Below are 21,933 nucleotides of genomic sequence, written 5' to 3' on the forward strand. Positions count from 1 at the left end.
ATCTCGGCTGAGGATTAATTTGCCTAAACCAGACCAAAACAAGTAAGCAAACTTCGAGGATTCCGCCTACCTGAGGAGAGCAAGAGAATCAGGTCCTTGGGCTTGTCTTCTAACAAAGCCAACAATAAATGCTTTAGCTGTATTTCTGTTTATGTTTTATGGTATTATGTAACAAAATTTATTTTTCAAACCAAACGATAATAATAATTGTGGGGGGTCTGAGGACCAAGGAATCTCAGCTGAGGATTAATTTGCCTAAACCAAACCAAGACAGGTAAGCAAACTCCGAGGATTTTGCCTACCCGAGAAGAGCAAGAGAATTAGGACAACTGATACCCCTTAGAAGCCCAAGGATAGGAGAAGAGATAGCAACTGAAACAAGGTTGGTGGGAGGAAGTTTCCTAAAGGAGACACCTCCCACTTCCGCATTGAATGCCTAACACCAACCTCATCAGCTACATTAATGTGGAAATGACTCTTAAACAGTAATTTCACAGCTAGCAACTCCTTCTACCACCTCTAGAAGGGTCCTGATGGGACAAGTATCCTAAGAAATGCCCTGAGACATACAGGTGGAGGGCTAGGATGTAAGGGAAGGGACTATAAAAGGAAGGTAACCCCCCCAAAAAAGGGGATGAACAGTTTCTAAGCAAAAAGTGACCAGTAAGGAGAATTGATGATAATCTTGTAAAGAACCAAAACTAAACTTATATAAAAGAAATTGATCCTCGGATTTGCCCAAGGAGGATATTATCCTCAATTTTTTGTTCCAATTGTGCTTATTTGCTACTTTGGATTTCTCGGTCTCATACTTGGATTTAACCTTGGATTGCACTTGAATTGGTGACCCACTCTCTTTGAAAATTCTATTATTTAGGCTTGATTTGAGGGACAAGGTACTACTGTTCTAGATGGGTTTAGGCCTTTATTTTCTAAGTCCTTACAATAATAATAATATTGTTATTATTTTATACTGCAAAAATAACATTGTGCAAAAGTTAAATGATTTTCTTGAAATTTTGTGTATAATTTGAATTCAATGTGAAATATGGCCCGCCCATCAATTCAAAACTTTTGATTGGTCACAATCTCTAAGTTCTAAACTTATAATAGATTGAGATACACAATTGCTTCAATATTAAACTGATGATAAGAATCTATTTAGTATCTGTTAGGAAAACTATAAGAAAGAATGATTACGTAATACAAAGGATTCTCTATTTCTATCACCCAAGGCCGTGACCAGACCAGAGTGAGTGAACTGCCCCATGAGATGTAGCAAAGTTACCTTATCAATTTTCAACCTTTTTTTGGCTTCTATCCAACTATTAGGAAACGCGTTGAATAAGGAAAATAGACAAGAAAAAGATCAAAGAATCAAAATGTTTTCTTTTTGGTGCTGGTTTTAGCATCTACAAGATATCTAATAGGGCTAGGGGGCCTCCAAGCTATGGATTCCATTAATACAGGCTCTAGCGCACTTGGCGACTGATGTTTCCGACTTTTATGTTCAATGCAAACTGTAAAGCCAATTTGCTGAATTGCCAATGACAAGGAGGATTTGGATCTGAATGTTTCTGTTAGAAATGTTATAAGGCACCAACCAGTTAAGTTACGAGTATGGTGAGGTGTCGTATGCAGTGACGGAGCCACTTGAGGACCGAGGGGAGCCTTGGCCCCCCCAATTTTTTTTTTGGGATATGTCCTAAATAATTTGAAATTTTTTATTATTTTGGCCCCCATACCTAATAATATACATATATATTTAAGAAAAGAGGTACTACGTCCACAACATTTTCATAATAAATTATAAGTGGTTGAGTGCTATTGGTTCTAATTTGAACCTATCACTGAAATTATTTTTTTTCCTCACTAATAACAACCCATAACAATCTGCCACATCAAATTTATTGTGAAAATGTTATAGCATTTCTCATTTAAGAAAGTCTAAAATAAACATAATTTTCATTTAAATAAAATATAATCCATAAATACATATGTCAACAAATTACAATAATTAAACATTCAGCATTTTTAAAATGAACACATAGGTATTTTAACAATTACCTCATTAAATAAAAGAGAAAAAAAAAATTCTAATTTTTATCCCAACACATCTAGGGCTTACTTGTGCACAGTAGTAGAAAAATTGAAAAGTCAAAAAATTTGTTGATGTGCCACACCACCAAGTCCCCCACACAGTTGCAGAAACATTTTGCCTCACACAGGTGACTCTCTCTTTCTCTCACTCTCTTTGTCTCCGTTGGCAACTTGGTGTTTGCCTTCTTCCTTTTTTTTTTTTTTTTTCCTTTTTCAATTCTTTCCTTTTCCTGCCTTCCACTATTGCTGTGGTTTGCTTAAAAGTGAAAGTTCTATACTGTGTGACTAAACTAGACAAGAAAGAGTGAAAGATTTAAGCTTCTGTGCCATGGGTCCCTCATCCCTTGACTATGCAGTACTCTATGCCCCTAACTAACCGACTGACCCCTTCTTTTTAACTCTTTCCCAAGTACAATGCATTTGCTTTGTTTTGGTTTTTTTACTTTACTTTTCATTGCTTTTTTTTTTTTTTTTTATTCCTTATAATATATTATTTATTATCATAATAATCAATATATTATATAGCGAATGTCATTATAAATTATAAATGTACTTAGCTGTTTACATTGAAAAGGAAATTGCTGAGAACTTCAATATTGACTTAATACTTGATGACTTTAGATCTCTTAAGCGTAGCTTACAGTTTTGAAAAAAGATGTTTAACTTTTATGTTATCGTATATTTTGCAACTTTGCCCATTTCATAGTTGATTAAAGATATTAAATCGCTTTGTTAGTATTGTTTCATGATTGTTTAATTTTAATTAAATACACTTTTGTTTATAGCACATACTGAGTGTGTGTTTGGCTCCAGCTTAAAAAGTCAGCTTATTTTACTATTCAGCTTATTTTTGCTACTATTTATGAGTCCCACTGCAATTTTTGGTACTATTCATCAGTCTCACTATACTATTTTAGCTAACTTTTATATTTATTTACAGTACTTTTAACAAAAAGTTTCAATTTCAACAAAATAAGCAGATCTCAAACAGATTTATGAAGTATTGTCCATTACTATTTTACATTTCATACACACAAAAAAAAAAATTATATATGACCCTCCCAAAGATAAATTCCTAACTCCGCTATTGGTCGTATGCCTTCAGATATGCAAAAAAATTTGAGGACATAACTTGTTACATTTATAATTAAATGAAAATCTTTAACGACCATAATATGTAGCATTATGCCATATTTAAGAAAATGATAATCTTTAACGACCATAATATGTAGCATTATGCTATATTTGAGAAATGTTAGATGGGTTATAATTCAAATAATGAAAAAGAACAAAGCTTTAGACAAATGACAATTAATCGGATCGCGCAGCCACAACAGGATCTTATTAAGTTATTATCATTCATTATACTAATTTTTAAATACTGCTGAATAGAAGATGTTATTTTATTTGGATTAACAACATTTCTTCCCGTTTATGATGATATTAGAAATGCAATTAGTAGATTTTCACAGTACTCAGGACCACAATATTATTAAAAAAATTATTTGTTTATTTATTTATTTTTGGAAAAAGGGCTTTAATTTTTTTTTGAGAGAGTTTTAACCTATGTCGTTCGCTCCTAATAATAGCTCTTTATTATCATACCAAGACACTGGTCGGTTTTTTGTGTAGGCGGAGATTGATGCCAGATCTCTTATTCAACCATTAGAGAATTCAACCATTAGAGATTTTACCAGTTAAGCTGACTGAAACCCACAAATGGTTAAAATTTTTATTTTCTAATAACTTAAGCTTCGTTCCCCCCCCCCCCCAAAAAAAAAACTAAAACTAAAACTTGTAGAACAATTAGTAATTTATCATTGTACAAAAAAAAAAAAAGTGGTTATGAGTTTGAACACCGAAAAGAATAGTGTTAAGTACATGGAAAGCCATTTCACTAAAGTAATATACTCTAATTTATACACAAACGAGAAAATTATTACATGCAGAGTGCAGACCCTCCAATATCCGTTCATTTAGCAAGAAAAGCTTCTAGAACTATCATTCAAATTTTCAACACATTTTTAAGCCAAAAAATTTCCTACTATATGTAATATGTTTGAATTAGAAACACATATATCATTTAATCATTGATTATAGTTATTGGTCCCAATTTAATAATGAGTTTTGTGTCACTAGAGGTGTGACTTATATTAGCACTCTCAATACTAGCTCGGTATATTGATCTCACGACAAGGAAAATTTTGGATGTTAAAACTTAAAAAACTCTAAAAAATACAAAACACAATCATGTTGATGGTAGTGGTCCAAGTTTTTCTTTTTTAAGTCTTTTCAATTTCACTATGCTTAAGTTGGTGATGATGTGCTACCTAAAATTCACTCCATATATGAAGGGGGCAAAAACCTTAAGGCCCATGATCAACAAGCCCTCGAGGCTACATTAAATTAAGTGGGCAAAAGTTTGTAATTTGAATTCCTTTTATTTTAAACTTTATTACGAGATTTATTTCACTACTTAACTTTCAGAGTGCCATCAATCAATAACACTAGTTAGCACGGAGTTTAAGAGGTAGGTTATTTAATCTTTATAGGTTCTTACCTTGGTATAGTCGTTCATTCATTAGTATCTTGGTTCTTACTTGGTGAATAGTCGTTCATCCATTAATATCTTTTCCAGTTAGCATTCTTAACGTGATTTCTCTATTATCATTGCAACAAAAGGTACTGCTCAATAAAAATATGGGATTAAGCGAGAGGGAGTGCGTTTAGATGAGTTAATGAAATTTAATTGATTCATTTTCTTTAAAAAATAAGTAGTGCAAAATAAAAAGCTGCATCTAGGAAAAAAAAGGTTTAAAAAGGTTGTTAAAATAATTATTGTATCAGTAAACTGTACCTACACAAAAACAAGATTGAAAAAAAAAAAGTACATAAACTACTTTGAAAATAGTTTAGATTTATAGTTAAGACATATATATCCTAGTTACAACTTACAAGTTGATCAAGTATCAACAAATATTAATATACTATCCTTTGATTTCAAAATATGTATGCGTACTATCCTTTAAGAATATATATATATATATATATAAACATATTTGTTTAGCAATATATATATATATATATATACTTTTTTTTTTTTGAGAAGAGACAAACTTGTTGATTGTTGTTGATCAGCAAATATGTATATGTACTATCCCAAAGCTTTGATAGAAAAACATGGTATGCAAAGGGGTAATAATATCAATAAAAATAAAGTAAAGTTAGTAAACGAAAGATTCTTGATTCTTTTCTTTTTCTGAATGATTCTTGTTGCACCTTTTTAAGTAAGAAATTTTTTTTTTCTTTCTAAGCTAACATTAATACGTATTCTACAATAAATAATAAAGTGATTTTTAAAGGGGGGGGAAATTCTGGGACAAAAGCACTATATATATAATTGCATCAGAAACTATGCTAAAAAATATATATTAATGAAAGAAATCAGAAACAGATATCTAACCGATCAATATAGGTCCCATAGCTGATACACTTGTACGTTTTTTCTCTTTTGGAGAATGATAGACCAACGTGAATGCATTATTTTGGATTACTAGAATAATTTATTTGGTGAATGCAATTACCAAATTTGTGGGTAGTAATTATTTTGCTTTAAGTTTTTCTTACTTTGTCATGACTTCACTTATAGGATTTTGAAATTGAATTTAACTTAAAATATATCTAAAAAGTAAAAAGTGTATATTCATAAAATTTCGTAATAGCATGAGAGGGCGAAAATGGCACACTACCACTGTTTCTCGAAAAAATTAGCAATATAACATTGTTTTGGAAATATGTAGGGATATACTACTTTTTTGAAATTCAAGTTTGTAAAACTCGAGTTTATCTTGTAACTTGAGTTACAGAAATTCGAATTCTTTGAAAAAATAACCTTCAAATTTTTCGGAAAATTTTCCATGGAACTCGAGTTCATAGAACTTGAGTACCATGAGAAACTCGATTTCCTTAAAGTTGAGTACCTAAAAAGTGGTAGATCCCTACATATTTTCAAAACAGTGATAGATTGCTAATTCTTTTCGGGAAACAATGGTAGTGGACCATTTTCGTTAGCACGAGAGAGCTCCCCATAAAATTGACCTCAAACTTGATTCAACTCAATCAGTGAACACCCTTACAGATAAAATAGCTCAAGTGATTATGATAAATTTTTATTGTGTTTCTTGTGTGCCAAATGTTCACTTGAGCACCTATTTTTGATCCTCTTCACTAACAAAACACAGCTTTTTATTTACCTTAAAAAAAGGTAAAACTGTTCACTTGTGTTGGTTTATGTAGAGTCTAGTTTGTGTTTGATCCAAATTATGACCTGACTCGATATAAAAGTTCTACAATTCGTAAACAAATTGTCAAACCACGTAATTATTTGTGTCGTGTGATTACCTCGTGCATGTATTATTTTTCTATCTGCTTTTTTCACCTATCTTAGATCTGGGAATTTGCGTGTATTCCCAAACAACTTTATCCTTTCACCTGTGATTGGTGAACACAAGATTATAGATTAATTGATAACACATTTGAGACAAAGATAATGTGAGAAAGTTACATAGCTGCTTTGGGAATCCTTATTACTCCACAAAGAATTTTTTTTTTTTTTTTTTTTTTTTTTTTTAAGTGGTGAAAGTCGAACAAACACGGAATTGCTTTAAGGCATCCTTTTTGGCATAGCCTTTTTAGCTATGCAAGTAAAGGACACAAGCTATGAGCAATGGGACAATGGGCATGACACTTTAATTGCTATTGATGTTCCCAAATCGGGGAAAGCTTTGGAAGAAACTTCCTTGGCTTAATATGAAAATGTATGAGTTTTCAATGAATTTAAAGCTCATTTCCTATAGTGGGTATAATAGTGAAATCTTGTTGAATGAAACCTATGCCTTATAGCTCTAGATATTTGTTGGATAAAAAAAGCTCTCAAAGATAATAATTGGTGGCACACACGACAGTGATCTATTAGAATTATGATATATAGGTTGGCCTGCATTTAATACCACACACACACACAGCTTCTATTTTTTTTTTTGTTTGTCTTTGGGGGTTTCCATTTCATAGACTATAGTCTATGGCCATTGCAGCTCCATTATAGACATCCTTAAGCAAAAGGCTGTGAAAAGGTGCATAAAGCTAATGGAAAGTGGGCCTAACTATACAATTGGAAAAACCGTTTTGGTACGTCTGCCATTATTTAATATTGACATTTTGAGGGCCCAATCATTTTATCATGTCACTGTCGCAAAACTTTTTATTGCAAGTAGAATGCCAGAAGCCAAGGTTTGAATAGCATCTGGACTTTCTTTCTTCTTTTCTTCTCTGGTTCTTGGTGAGCGAGTGAATTCATTGGTTCTTTGTTAGAAATGCTCTCATATTGCTATTTGAAAAAAGTTTAGTACAAATAGGTTCGAAGTTATCTTCCTCCAATTCATTTGACGATTGGTAAATTTAATGGAAAAGGTCTTCTCATTTGGGAGAGGATAAAAACTTTTAGAAGATCATGATTATTATTTTGAATACTAATTTAATACTTCGATTTTTTTGTGATATTTTGTTGAGTATGTTTGCAACCCATATTGTTATTAGTAGATTTTTATAAGCATTATTTGTGGATATAGGCATGAATAGTCAAACCATGTCAAATTTTGTGCCTTATGTGGATTTTGTCAAATTGTGAAGTTGACCACTCATTTGCACCACCATCTTAGTCGTTGGGTGGGGCAGTCGGCATGGGGAGAAAGAGTCGTTAAGGTCATTAGGAAATGTGCTTGTAAGAGTTGACACCAATCAAAGAAAAAAAAAACAACTTAACATGTCTTTCCCACATAAGTTTATTGATTTGGGCCACTAGTGAAGAGATTTGACAATCTATGGTGGTGGATGTGGATTTTGGATGTCAATCATTCATAGATTTGAGTTGATCTATGAATGACATGCAACAACGTGTGTAGGATGGAAATTTCACCACAACCTCTCTCGCCATTCTGCTCACCAAAGAGGTGATGTGGCGAGGACAGGATAAAATCTTTGCCTCAACCTTAGGGATGTGAGGGGGGGAGGGGGGTTAAATTTTGTGCCTTATGTGGATTTTGTCAAATTGTGAAGTTGACCACTCATTTGCACCACCATCTTAGTCGTTGGGTGGGGCGGTCAGCATGGGGAGAAAGAGTCGTTGAGGTCATTAGGAAATGTGCTTGTAAGAGTTGACACCAATCAAAGAAAAAAAAACAACTTAACATGTTTTTCCCACATAAGTTTGTTGATTTGGGCCACTAGTGAAGAGATTTGACAATCTACGGTGGTGGATGTGGATTTTGGATGTCAATCTATGTAGATTTGAGTTGATCTATGAAATGACGTGTGACAACGTGTATAGGATGAAAATTTCACCACAACCTCTCTCGCCATTCTGCTCACCAAAGAGGTGATGTGGCGAGGACAGGATAAAATCTTTGCCTCAACCTTGTGGTGGGGGGGGGAGGAGGATGAATATCAGTTTTCTCACCTCGAATATATTTATTAAAGTTCCATTATATTTGTTTTAATTACAAAATTACCATTATAACTATTATAGTTATTTGACTATTATATTTTAATGGAATGTTGGATACATTAGGATTGTTATTATTATTATTTTGTTAAAAGGTTAAAAAGTGTACATTATGACTTTTTACCCCTTTTTTTTTTGGTTAAGCATTTATATGTGTTGTCCATCATACATGGAAATCAATTATCTAAAATATTCAATCAAAAATTGTTATTGAGAACAAGTTTCCAGAAGCTTCGAAAATATCCTTTCTCTTACAAATTGTTTTTTTGGCAAATATTAAGGCAAACGAATGTTTTATCTAAAAATCCATCTCTCTTTTTTTTCCCCCAAAGAAGAAGAAGATTGTTCAGAAAAAAGAATCCAAACAATTCATTTTCCAATACTTAAAGACAGAAAAAGAGACTCCTGACCTACCATACTTTGCTTTGAACACAAAATTTCACCCGTTGACACTTGACAGCATTCAATTCTAGCCTTCACATCCACCCTGATCATTTGCAAGATTGCCTCCTTAATTTTGACTTGACCATTATGAATTCTTGCATTTCTTTGTCATCCATATGTAATTTTCCAGTAATGATTCAATTGGAGGTTAAGAGAAAATTTCATTTTAATTCATTACATTGAAGTTAACATGAAGGTGACCGATATTTAAAAGGGCAATGATTTGCTGTGAATTTGACCTGTCATGTCATGTTTTGCCGATTGCAGATTTTCTTTATCCCAAAAGAATTGACAAAACAGATTTGAGTTTTTCTCACCCCATGTCTTTCCCAAAACACTTTGAAATTTTTTTTTTCCCTCTCTTGTAACACTCTCATCATGATTGCTCATTTCTCATTTTCGAAGACAAAGAAAAGTGAAAAAACAATTAATTCATAGGACCCAGAGACAAAGGCCCAATACAAATGGGCTCGAATTGGGCTTCCCTCCAAGTCCAGTAAGGTCCATTTTAAAAAAATTTGAAACCAGTAACGGCGTCGGCAATAAAACAACGGCTGGGAGGGGTCCAGACGATTTGACCGTTTTGACCTCACTCGAATGATTAAATATCCAACTCCGTCCAACCATTCAACGATTCAAAGAACCCTTTTCCCTCTATTCTTATCTCTCTACACTTCTCGAAACTCCCATTTCGGATTACAGATTACAGATCCAAAAACACACAAAAAAAAAAAAAAAATCAAAAAATCAAAAAGAAGAAGAAGAAAAAGCTAAGCGAAAATGAGTGGTGAATCTGATCAAAAGCACTCAACAACGAAGCCAACTGCTGAGTCTGATCCAAAATTACACAACGATAAAAATAGCGCTAATTCTCCTCTCTCCACCGACTATGCTCCTTACCCTAAGCTCGATCCAAACGACGTCGATCCTCCGCCGCCTCCTCAAGTCGACACGTGGAGCAACGTTCCCATGCAATCGCAGCCGAAATCGCAACCGTCAATTCCGACGGAGAATCCAGTGCACAGCGAAGCTAGGGCTCCGATCGCCGACGACGCCGCCACCACCATGCCGACCGAATCCAATCCATATGTATCTCCTGCTCCGGCGCCGGCTCCTTCCTCCGTCAAGAGTGAGTGATTTGAATTCTTTGTTTTTGTTTTTGTTTTTTTTTAGGGTTTATTTGTTTGGAAAATTTGTGGAATTTGACTTGGTTGATCAGATACGGTGGAGTCGGTGAAAGATGTGCTTGGGAAATGGGGGAAGAAGGCGGCGGAGGCAACCAAGAAGGCTGAGGATCTCGCTGGGAACATGTGGCAACACTGTGAGTATTGTCATTATAACAAAATTTTGAAATATTTTTTGGCTTTCACAAAATAATTGTAACGTTTCAAAGGTAGTAGAAGTTCTTGTATTTCCCTCCTATTTTAGAGGGAAAAGAAGAAGAAAATTGAAAGTGGTAGGTAGCATTTTTTAATAGAAAGCAAAGGACCTATCAAATAAGGAAAATGCAAAAGCTACTATAAATTTTACTACATAAAGCTTACAAATTGACGTGGCAATAAATTTGATCAGTAGACTTTAACCATAATAAATGAGTGTTGGAATTGTGTTTTCGTGATTGGTGACAGGTACAGAAATTTCATTTTGGATGCCGTATCCGTGTCATATCACCATTGTAGTAGTGTCTTATCTGCTGTATCATGTTATAATTTTTCAAAAATTGCTCATGTTGTTATATCATACCTGTACCCGTGTTGTCTGTGCATCCTAGATGTCAGCTTGTAAGCTCTATATAGTAAAATTGCAGTGTCCCTAGCACCACTCATCAAGTAATCATGCATTCTCGTAATTCAGGATGGAAAATGTAAAGATATTATCAATTTGACAACAAAAGACCTACAAAGTGACATGACAACATTGAAAAGATAGTAAATAAATTTCTTAATTAAAAGATGATACATGAGTTTGTAAGGTTTACGTCGTAAAATTTGTAGTACCCTAAGGCCTAGACTAATCATCAGTCACTGGGGACAAAGAGAATGGTTAGTTTATGCCGTTGTTTTTGGACTTGATGGTAATTATTAAGTGTTGCTATTTTTGGAGTTTGAGGGTTTTAGATTGCAAAGGTGGTATGTGGTTCGTTCACAGTTTTCATCATACGTTTGTAAATAGAAAATCTATGGACACAACAAAATCTCACAACATTTTCACAAAACCTTGTTTTGAGTGGTGCTGGGTCCAAGTGTAATCTCTTATATATATATACTGTTCTTTTGGACTTGGCATTGAAAGGTTTATGGTTTAATAGTTTTTGTCAAATGTGAGTGCATATAATACTTTTCATTTCAGTGGATTGTTTTGAATTTGAATTGTGAGCTTTTCCAATGACCTCTAGCTCGAATGGCACTTCTTCTTCCCTAATGATTGGATGGATTGTAATGTTGTGGGTTCAAGATTCATGGGTGCACGTGTAACCTAGGAAGCACGGACACGAGTACGACATGGTGATACGGCAATTTTTGAAAAATTAGAATAGGACACGGAGGGGATTTTATATTAATTAATTATTAAATATTTTTTATTTATATTTTAAAGCATTTATTTTCATATAGTGTTAAAACATATATTAATTTACAAGCAATAATGGAGTGAATCCATGGCTATTAATTGATGTTTAGAATACAATTAATTTTTAAAAAGGTCTAACCCATCAAATACTAACAGGACCATCAGTTATTAATAACCAAATCTTATATTTTTTAACAATTAGAAAATATTAAACAAATAGTCAAAGTTAAAAGTTAGTAAAATAATTTTCGAATTTTATTTTTTGGCCAGACACGTTGGGGACATGCAGGTAGCTGTGTCGGAGGTGTGTCCATGTTCAGCATGGACATGCAGCCCATTTTGGGGTGTCCGTGCTTCCTAGTGTGTAACTTACTATCTCCCCCACACCACCCCCCCCCCCCCCCCCCCCCCCAAAAAAAAAAAAGGATAGAGTTTTGAATGCTAAGATCCATATGTTGAATGTTCTTCACTCATGACTCATTATGTTTGAAATGCTTTTAAGTTTATTTTTCTATCAGTGATCATAGTAATATTAGGTTTGAAATAACTGTTAAAATTCAATCAAGTTCCTTTGTAGTATGTGATGCATATATTGACCTTTCTTGAATCAGTGAAAACGGGTCCTAGTTTTGCTGATGCTGCTGTGGGAAGAATTGCGCAAGGAACAAAAGTTCTTGCAGAAGGTGGTTATGAGAAGATCTTTCGATCAACTTTTGAGACTGTGCCTGAGGAGAAGCTTCAAAAGACATATGCTGCCTATCTATCCACATCTGCTGGACCAGTAATGGGAACTTTATATCTGTCCACAGCAAAACTTGCATTTTGTAGTGACAATCCACTTTCTTACAAAACTGGTGACCAGACTGAATGGAGCTATTACAAGGTATACTGGTCTTTATACTTGTCAGCATTTGATTAATTGCAACCTTTGTTCATTCTAGGAGCCTTTAGTGCATGGTGCTTGATAATGAAGTCAGTATCATCATTCTTATCATTAATGATAAATATCTATGACGTAATATTTTAGGAGGGCCATATGAGTTAGTATCTCAATTTATGAGTTTCCATGAACTGTGGTGCTAGGGTGATGTTATTGTTACCTACTTGTGCGCACAGTTTTTTTAATCAAAATAGGAGGAAGTAAGAACTTTAGTAATTCTTGATAATTGATGCGATTTGAGTAAGCCCTTTCAAGTTCACAAGAATTTTCAACTGCTATTTGCCTATTTAGGTTTACTTTAGTTATATGAGTCACAATTCAAATTACCAAATCTTTGAATTGATGGTCAATGTAACATTGAGTACCAGACTTTTAAGTTTTGTCAATAGTGGTTACTTTGTCCCTTTTTCCCCCCTTCCCATTTCTGGCCTTTTTTCCTTTGGCTAAGAATTGTACTTGAAAAGCTAAACTTCTTGTTATAATGCTACAGAACATGGATTCTTGGAAGAAATGGTGCTTTTGTTTTGTTATTGTGACCTACTGAGCTGTGAGGGGATTAACGAGTTAGGTTCATGAGCAATAATATAATATAAAAGCTATGGATATTTGGAGAAAGTTAGTGATTGAAAAACTGGAATTGTATTTTGGGATGGAATAGGTTTGTTGATCAAATCATTCCCTATGTTCTATTGGAGATATATACTTAATTGTACACTGAATGTTAATTTTATATTTCGTGGTTCTGCTGGCAAAGGTGATAATTTGTTACCTTGGAAGCATGTACATGTTTTCAGGAAAGAAAATTTGAATGGTTTAAATGGCAGTCTTGAGATTTGATGGTGGATTGATCTCAGGTGATAATTTTCATAAAAGAAGTGCCTTTTCTTTTCCTTTGATAGTATCTCTAGAGATATATCCTTGTTGAGAGGAAGGGAGCAACCAAGATTCCCCTCAAAAGTTTCCAGATACAGGATGACTTGCCATAAGTTATACAAAACAGAGGCGAAGGCTGCTTGAATATGCTTAAGGATGATGTGAAAACCCTGAACCTGCAACCCTGTAGAGGTTTTAGGATAACAATTAAGTTTAGCCAAGAAAAAGTAGAATCTAATAATGGGGCAACTATATTTTACAACAATGCAAAATGCCACTGAAGACCTGCTTAAGTTGATTCAGAAATGCCAGGATAGCTTCTCATGTTTATATGAGAGTGGGTAGGTACATTGGGCCTCAAACAACCCACCCCTTAGTTTACACTTCAGCATATAATGCAATCACTTTTTTATTTAATATCTTGAGGATCAAACGGCGTATAGCAGTTTGTTAAAGATGAGTTTATTAAGACTCTAGTTAGTTAAACTTGCTAAAAGACATTCTCTAGCGACCTTTGCTCTTAAGTAGTAAGTAAATCGGTTGCCATTTGTTTTCCTTATGTTTGGTCAATCTACCAAAGATTAGATTTAGGATGAAGTTTACAACCTTTATTTACTCTTGTTGTAAGTAGTCATTTTTGTTTGGTTTGTTTAGTTTTTTGTTTATTAAGTTTTCTGGTTTTTATACAATTATGTTCTCTTCAACGGATGAATAATATTGGCGTGCATGCTTAGGTGGTTATTCCATTACATCAGTTGAGGGCAGTGAATCCGTCAACAAGCAAAGTCAAGCCAGGGGAAAAATACATACAGGTTATCTCTGTTGACAACCATGAATTTTGGTTTATGGGCTTTGTAAACTATGATAGCGCAGTGAAAAATCTTCAAGGGGTAGTGCCACCTCACAGCTTATGATGATGTTCAAGGCCGAGCTTTTTACCATGTCACAGAAGGAGCATCATATTCATATTGCCAACAAGTTGATGTAGATAAAATATAGTGCTCTGAAATCTGAATATGGAATGTATTTTGTATGCTGTTGGGTGTTCTGATCATAGCTTTGTGACATATTTGGCTTGATGGTATAGTGACACTTAAGTTTTTCTTATCGTACATTTTTCTTTTGAAAGTTATAAATGATTAAAGTTCTGGTAAAGGTGACTCTATTATTGTAATATCATTTGATTCACATGCCCAACATTCTTCATTTCAAATATTATTATTATTATGTTTGTTGATGATGATTTTGAACATATATGTCTATTATTTCATTACCCTTTTGGCCTTTTATGCAGTTTTTGAAATGAGATTTAATTTGTATTCATCAGGTTCAGTAACAGATATTAAAAACCTGGTTACAATGCTCTCTCTCTCTCTCTCTCCTACCAGCAATTCTTAGTCTTCCTCCCCCAACTATTCTTATAATTGTGTTCTTTATTTTATCTATATAATTGTTGGTCTCATCTCTATACTTCCCTTAAGAGTCCTATGGTTTTACCGTTTTACTCTTTGTTATGTTTTTCTTTTTTTATTGAAATTGTTTGTACTATAATAACGGTCGTGTGTCTGATTCGACTTCCGTTTTGGTGGGGTCTGGGAGAGAGGGTTTATTGGCTGTCTTGCCTTTAATTTTGAAGGGGTTGATCTCCGGATTCGAACCCGTGACACATCACAATCATTGGGATATAGAGTATATCATCATATTAAGGTTCGACCTTTGAAGTTATTTGCTTATATATGTAGTTGAAGAAGAGACAGTTGGACATGATTAATTGAGTTCTCTCAAGACTCAAGGTCTGGACTCATTTAACTAAAGCTTGAGCTCAGCAGGACAACATCACCAACCGAGGCAACAGTCCACAAGGCAACTTTAAGTTAACAAACGTCCTATGCAGAGTCCAAGAACCTCCTCTTAGTGTTGTCTGGTTGTCTAATCTCATTTTCTGATGTGATTACTATAGAGGATTCTCAAAAGTGACAACTATTGAATTACAGAGCATACTAATCAAGATAACAAGTAGATTATCCACCTCGAAGCTAACGTAATATTGGTTAGCATTGAGAATGTCTCAAGACACGGCTGTGAGGTCCAGAGAAGAGGACGAAGAACTTGATCGCAGTACCAAAAAGGTTAAGGAAGACCACCGGGAGGGTAACACAAGTGTCTCCTACAACGAGAGCCTTGTTGGCGAGATGCCAGGGGCCTATGAACAAGCCTTCGTCACTGACTACGAAATGGAAGCAGAGGTGGATTCTGATGATGAAGAATCAAATCCTAAAGCAGGGGTGATTGCCATGAACCTACCTGGGGAAAGGAAAGCTAGTATTCGAGCCAAATGGACGAAGGCATTGATTGTCAAGGTCGTTGGTAAGACTCTGGGTTATCAGTTCCTCTTTTCCAAGCTTATGGCACTATGGAAACCTAGCGGCAGACTGGATTGTATTGCACTAGGGAAGGATTTCTTTTTAACTCGATTCTCATTGAAAGAAGATTATGCCAAGTGCTTCAAGGAGGTCCTTGGTTTGTTGGAGGGCATTATTTGTCTATTAGGAGTTGGGAGCCAAACTTCAAGCCCACCACGGCTTGTGTCTCATCTGTAGCTGTTTGGGTTCGTCTGCCAGAGCTCCCCATTGAGTATTATGAGCCATCGGTATTGCGAGACTTGGGTAAGGCTATCGGCCCTGTCTTAAGAATTTATACACACACAGCTGCTGAAGCTCGTGGGCGGTTCGCAAGATTATGTGTGCAGGTTAACTTTGATAAACCACTTGTCAAACTTTTAAAGGTTGGTGGTGTTAAGCAACCAGTGTAGTATGAGGGGATTAGTGCTCTCTGTTTCTCCTGTGGGTGCATTGGGCACAAGGTTGAGAGTTGTCTGTTTACAACTAGGGCACCGGAGAAAACCAATAGTGACGGAGAGGTGAATGAGTTACATGCACCACATGACCATAGTATCCCTAGTGAGGAGGCGTATGGGCCATGGGTTTTGGTTTCACGTAAAAGGCATGCTAGTAAGAAAGGAAAAAAAGATTTTGTCCAACCTTCCCAAGTTGGAGATATTCCAAAACCAATGACCAAAGCTCCTAGCCAATCTGCAAGCCCATCCAAGCTTCGAGTCAACCTAACTAGCTACAATGACAATGATGTATCACTAAAGCCCAAGCCCATTACCCCAAGTAATGTGTCTGTGGCAGAAAGCACTTACCCAGCCAAGAAAGTTGCGAAGTCCAACTCTATACCTTCTACGTTGACCAGTAAAAACCATCACAACGGTCCTAAAAACAGAAAGCAATCTTGAGGCATCGCTGGACCCAAAGGAACTCACTACAGACAGATTCCTGAAAACAAAAGTGTTAGTAAGCCCACCTCGGTTTCTCCTAAGCAATTTGGGTCGTTGCTTTTAGACCCCCTTCCACCAAACATCACTTTCATGGCCGGAGGTACAGTGATGGTCTCCCCGGCAACAAGCTCTCATGGAAAAGGAAAAGAAAAAGACCAAAGTTTTGCTCTGGTCAATACCCCTTAGGAAGATTCTCCGAACCACCATACCGAATTGGATAGGGATAAGGAGATGTTGATATCTTCGGCCTCAGCTAATGTCTTCAACGCCATTTTCAAACACATTGATCCAAGTCTCAAACAATGAAGTAAGGGACATGAGGATGTTGCCGGAAAGATGGCACTTCAATGATGCAAGAGGAGGAATACTTTGAACATCCCCTGGCAAATGGTGACTATGAGCCAGATGGGATACTTGAGGATGAAGGTGATGCCTCTGCCTTCGTATGATTCTATTTCTTGTCCTGGTTATTAAAGAATATATATAAATATATATATATATATATATATATATATTTTGAGAAAGAACGTCAGTAACTTTTATTAAGAAAAAACTAGCCATTATCGGCTGAAAGTATAGCTTGAAGGTGTGGAGGAACATCCTCCATCCACACCAAAAAACCTCTAACATGTCTTGCATGTTTAGTTAGGTTGTGAGCAACAGAGTTACCAAGTCTACGAATATGGGAAAATAAAATACAACAACTGGTCTCTGTGGTAGCTTTGGCTGCTGCAAGGATATGACCAAAAGGAGAAAAGGAGTCGTCATCACTTCTAAGGCACTTGATCACAGCTTCAGAATCGCCTTCAAGGATAAAGGAATTTAAGCCAATTTCTTGAGCAAAGTAAATGGCTCTAGCTGCAGCCATTACTTCAACAATATCGGAAGAGTATGGCAGATTCACCAATTTAGATAAGGAAGCAATTGGTTGTCCTAGGGAGTTCCGGATCACGACGCCAAGGCCAGCCTTACGTATCTCTTTGAATGTGGCTCCGTCAAAGTTCACCTTGAAGTTTTTTGCAGGGGGTGGGCTCCATTTGACCCGAGGACAAGTGCAAATTGGGGATTGGAGCGTTATGACCTGGTTTGCATGGTGATACTCGGTGAGTGCTTGCTTTGCATTCGTGGAGACTTGGCTGACTGGATAATCTTCATTAGTGGTTTTGAGCTTATTCCGGCGATACCACATTGTCCAAAGGATCATGGCAAGCAAATTGATGTCTTTTCCTTCATCATGAATGAGTTTGATGAGTTCTGAAACAGTATGTACATTCTGATCATGGTGAAGCCGTAGCTCTAGGACTGAGTTCCAAACTGATGTGAGTGCCGAGCATTCCCAAAGGGCATGGAATTCACTTTCTGCACTTGATTTACAGTGGTCACAAGTGTCTTCCTCAATGATTTTTCTTCGTCTCAAGTTTCTCTTCACTGGCAATGCTTCTTTGCAGACTCGCCATAAGAAATTCTTCACCTTATTTGGAACCGAGAGGCTTCAAACAAGCTTCCAAATCCCTCCATCTTGTCTCAGATTGGCTATGTTGGTCTGGTCCGTTTTTGCTGCTGCAAGAAAATTATAACCAGACTTCACAGTGTAGTTACCCGAATATGTATATGGCCATATCAGCTTGTCCTCAATATAAGTGTGACACAAAGGTATACTCATTATCAATTCGACCTCTTGAGAGTTGAATAATCCCTGCAATAAACCTGCATCCCATTGCTTTGAAACTGGGTCTATAAGATCATTAACTTTCATATCTTCAAAGCTTGTCACCGGATTTGATAACACTTGGATATTCCAAGGAGGGCAGCCAAGCATCATTCCAAACTCCAATCGATTCTCCATAACCCACCCTCCACCTTGCACCTTTCATTAATACATCCTGACCCTTTAGTATGTTGCTCCAAGCATAGGAGCCTAATGTGGTATCCGAGGCCTCCATTATAGAGTAATGAGGAAAGGATTTCGCTTTGAAGACACGGTAGAACAAGGACTTTTTATTATGCACTAGTCTCCAAGCTTGTTTGGCTAATAATGCGTCATTGAAAAGGGCTAAGTCTTTAAACCCCATACCACCAATAGTTTTGGGTTTACAAAGTGTTTCCCATTTGACCCAATGGACTTTTCACCGATCTGCCTTTTGTCCCTACCAAAACTTTCTAATAAGGCTTTCAATCTCCATACATAGACCCACCGGTAATTTGAAGCAGCTCATTGTATATGTTGGAATGGCTTGGACAACCGCTCTAATTAACATTTCCCTTCCTGCTTATGACAACAATTTCTCTTTCCACCCTTGGATTTTCCTCCATACCCTCTCCTTAATGTAGTTAAAGCTGGCTTTCTTATTCTTACCAACCAGGGATGGCAGCCCCAAGTATTGTTCATATTGCTTAATCTCCGGTACCCCCAAGGCAATCTTGATATGATTTCTTATCTCTTCCGTAGTGCACTTGCTGAAAAAGATTGTAGTTTTGCTCCTGTTTATTTGTTGGCCTGAACATTTTGCATAGATATCCAAGATATCAAGGATTTTTTGGCACTCCTGTATAGTAGCCCTGCAAAACAATAAGCTATCGTCTGCAAAAAGGAGGTGAGTCAGGCTAGGGTCATTTCTACATAAGGAATAAACCTTAATGTCTCCATTTGCTGCTGCATTATTAATTAGGCCATTCAAGCCTTCGGTGCATAATAAGAAGAGAAAGGGAGATAATGGATCGCCTTGTCGGGTTGCTTTAAACCCCTCCTTTCATAGTATTATTTATGATTTGGCACAAAGTCACCGCCCTCCCATCATGATTCTCACTGAAACTAAAGTCAGTGGGTCTAGGGCCAATGATATTTCTGATAAACTCCCCTTTGACGAGGCCTTTCATGTTAACAAATTTGGTTTTTCTGGTGGTATTTGGGTTCTCTGGGACTCAACCTAAGCAGAACTGTCTTTTCACTTTACCACAGAATAGGAAATCCACTCTATTGTGAAGGATCTTTCCGCAAACTCCTCTTGGTTGTTATCTGCAATTTATGCTAGCCCCAAGTATGTTGAGAGACAACTTTTGTGGGATACTCTTTCTATGGTTGGCGGCCTCCATTCTCTCCCTTGGGTTACAGCAGGGGACTTTAATGAAATGCTCTCTAGTGATGACAAGTTTGGTGGGAATCTTGTTAGTATTTCTAGAGCTCTCAAATTCCAGGAATGCTTAAATAGTTGCGGCTTGATTGATCTGGGATTCTCAGGACCGAAATTTACTTGGTCAAACCACCGCCCTCTTTCTCAGTTCATACAAGGAAGAATTGATAGGGCATTTGCAAAAGCTGATTGGAATGTCCTGGATCCGGAAGCATGTGTCAAGCATCTGGAGAGGGCTTATTCTGATTATTGCCCAATCATTCTATCACTGAGAAACTATATAGGGTATCAATTGCCGAGACCATTTAGATTCCAACCGATGTGGCTTTCTCATCCCACCTTCCATGAAGTAGTCATAGATGCTTGGTCGAATCATACCACCTTGCCCAATGCTATTGCTTCTTTTACTTCTAAAGCTCAAGTCTGGAATAAAAATCAGTTTGGCAACATTTTTCATTAAAAAGAAGAGAATTTGTGCCAGACTGCGTGGCATCCAAATTGCGCTTGGAAATGGCCCAAATGAGTTTTTGATTGAGTTAGAGAGATCCCTGCGGTCTGATCTTGCTGAAATCTCTAAGCTAGAGGCTGATTTTTGGAGTATGAAAGCCCATATCTCTTGGGTGGTTGAGGGAGATGAGAACTCAACTTTCTTCCACACTTCAGCCCTTGTGCGTAGGAGAAGAAACCGTATAGTCAACATGAAAGATAGAATGGGAAATTGGCTTAATAATGAGCAGGATATTGCAAACTTCATCAGAAGGGGTGATCTAGAGCTTTTCATAACTTCCCACCACAGCTTCTCTTTAGAAGAGTGGCACCCCCCCTTTTTGGCAATGTGAACTAGGGGTGAGCAGAACGTCACCGGCATCAATCCAACCGACCGGCGCCAATCGTCCCGCACTGCCATTGCAACCAACTGACGAAGCTGATGCCGACGATCGAAGCACGAAGGGAATCCCGATGCTGGTGTGGTGCGATCACTGGAGCTGGAAATCTGAAACCGATACATGCCGAATCGAACCGATACCTGTATATATATCGTTCTTCACTTCTCAGCTTCTCCAGTTCTTTTGATCTGAGTTCTCTATTCTTCCCCAAGTTTAGTCTGTTTAGTTTAGTTTAGATGGTAGATACGGCGTCGGTCGAACATAGGTTCTCATTAAATTTTTTTTTTAATAAAACGTTGTCGTATGATCTGGGTGTTATTAAAGAAAAAAAAAAAAAAAAAAACGGTGCCGTTTTGGTTTAGGCTTTCAGATTCTTCCCAGTATAAATTAATTCTTTTGTGACCATAACCCTTTAACTCTCTCTCTCGTTCTTGCCTCTTGCCTGAGTTTGAAGATGGGACTGTTTGTTTATGGCATTCTACCACTTATAGGTAATTTTCTTTTCTAGTAAAAGTATGTCTAAAGTTTTATATGCCTCTGAGGTTGGCTTGGCATAAGAGCCTCTTTTGTAGACTCTTTTCCTTTAGAGACTTTTTTCTTTGGTGGTAAATCAATAGGTTTTTTTTTTTTTTTGCATAATGGCTCCCTTCCTCATAATGACGTATGGTTTTTGAATTGAAGTTTGGAACTAGAGTTGATAAAGGTGTTCTTAGATAAGGTATAGGAAACAACTGTTCAAATATATTATTTTAGCATTTAATTTCTTTCGTGGCCTATATTTTCCTTACATATCCTTAGCAAATAGTATTCTGTCACAAGGAAGCCACAAGGTACTGGAGCTTTTCGGATTGTTTATCCATTCTTGAGTTCCTTGTTTCTCATTTTAATATTCTAATATGTCTTCATGTGAACAGATTTTTTGCACAGGTTTTGGATCATTACTGTTTGGGTGAACAGATTTTTTTTATAAAATTTCTGTTGAACATATTTTTTTTATAGGTTAAACAGATTTTTTTTTATTAAAAAAAAAACAAATTGTTAATGTTTCAAACTGACCAAACCGATTAAACCGAGCCGATTAAACCGCACCT

General features: G+C 36.3%; 2 protein-coding genes across 2 annotated transcripts; one reads left to right on the forward strand and one right to left on the reverse strand.

The window, feature by feature from the left end:
• Positions 1-9,730: 9,730 nt before the first annotated feature.
• On the forward strand, positions 9,731-14,736 carry LOC115960583 (GEM-like protein 1). Its single transcript, XM_031079525.1, has 4 exons — positions 9,731-10,232; positions 10,323-10,424; positions 12,283-12,554; positions 14,219-14,736. Exons 1-4 carry the CDS (start codon positions 9,884-9,886, stop codon positions 14,396-14,398), a joined length of 903 nt encoding a protein of 300 aa, XP_030935385.1. The 5' UTR covers positions 9,731-9,883; the 3' UTR covers positions 14,399-14,736.
• Positions 14,737-17,377: 2,641 nt separating this feature from the next.
• LOC115961312 lies at positions 17,378-18,670 on the reverse strand. Its single transcript, XM_031080310.1, has 2 exons — positions 18,403-18,670; positions 17,378-18,183 (listed from the first exon to the last, which is right to left on the reverse strand). Exons 1-2 carry the CDS (start codon positions 18,668-18,670, stop codon positions 17,378-17,380), a joined length of 1,074 nt encoding a protein of 357 aa, XP_030936170.1.
• Positions 18,671-21,933: the final 3,263 nt, after the last annotated feature.

The sequence above is a fragment of the Quercus lobata genome, chromosome 9 (assembly GCF_001633185.2).
Source record: "Quercus lobata isolate SW786 chromosome 9, ValleyOak3.0 Primary Assembly, whole genome shotgun sequence".
Lineage (NCBI taxonomy): Eukaryota > Viridiplantae > Streptophyta > Magnoliopsida > Fagales > Fagaceae > Quercus > Quercus lobata.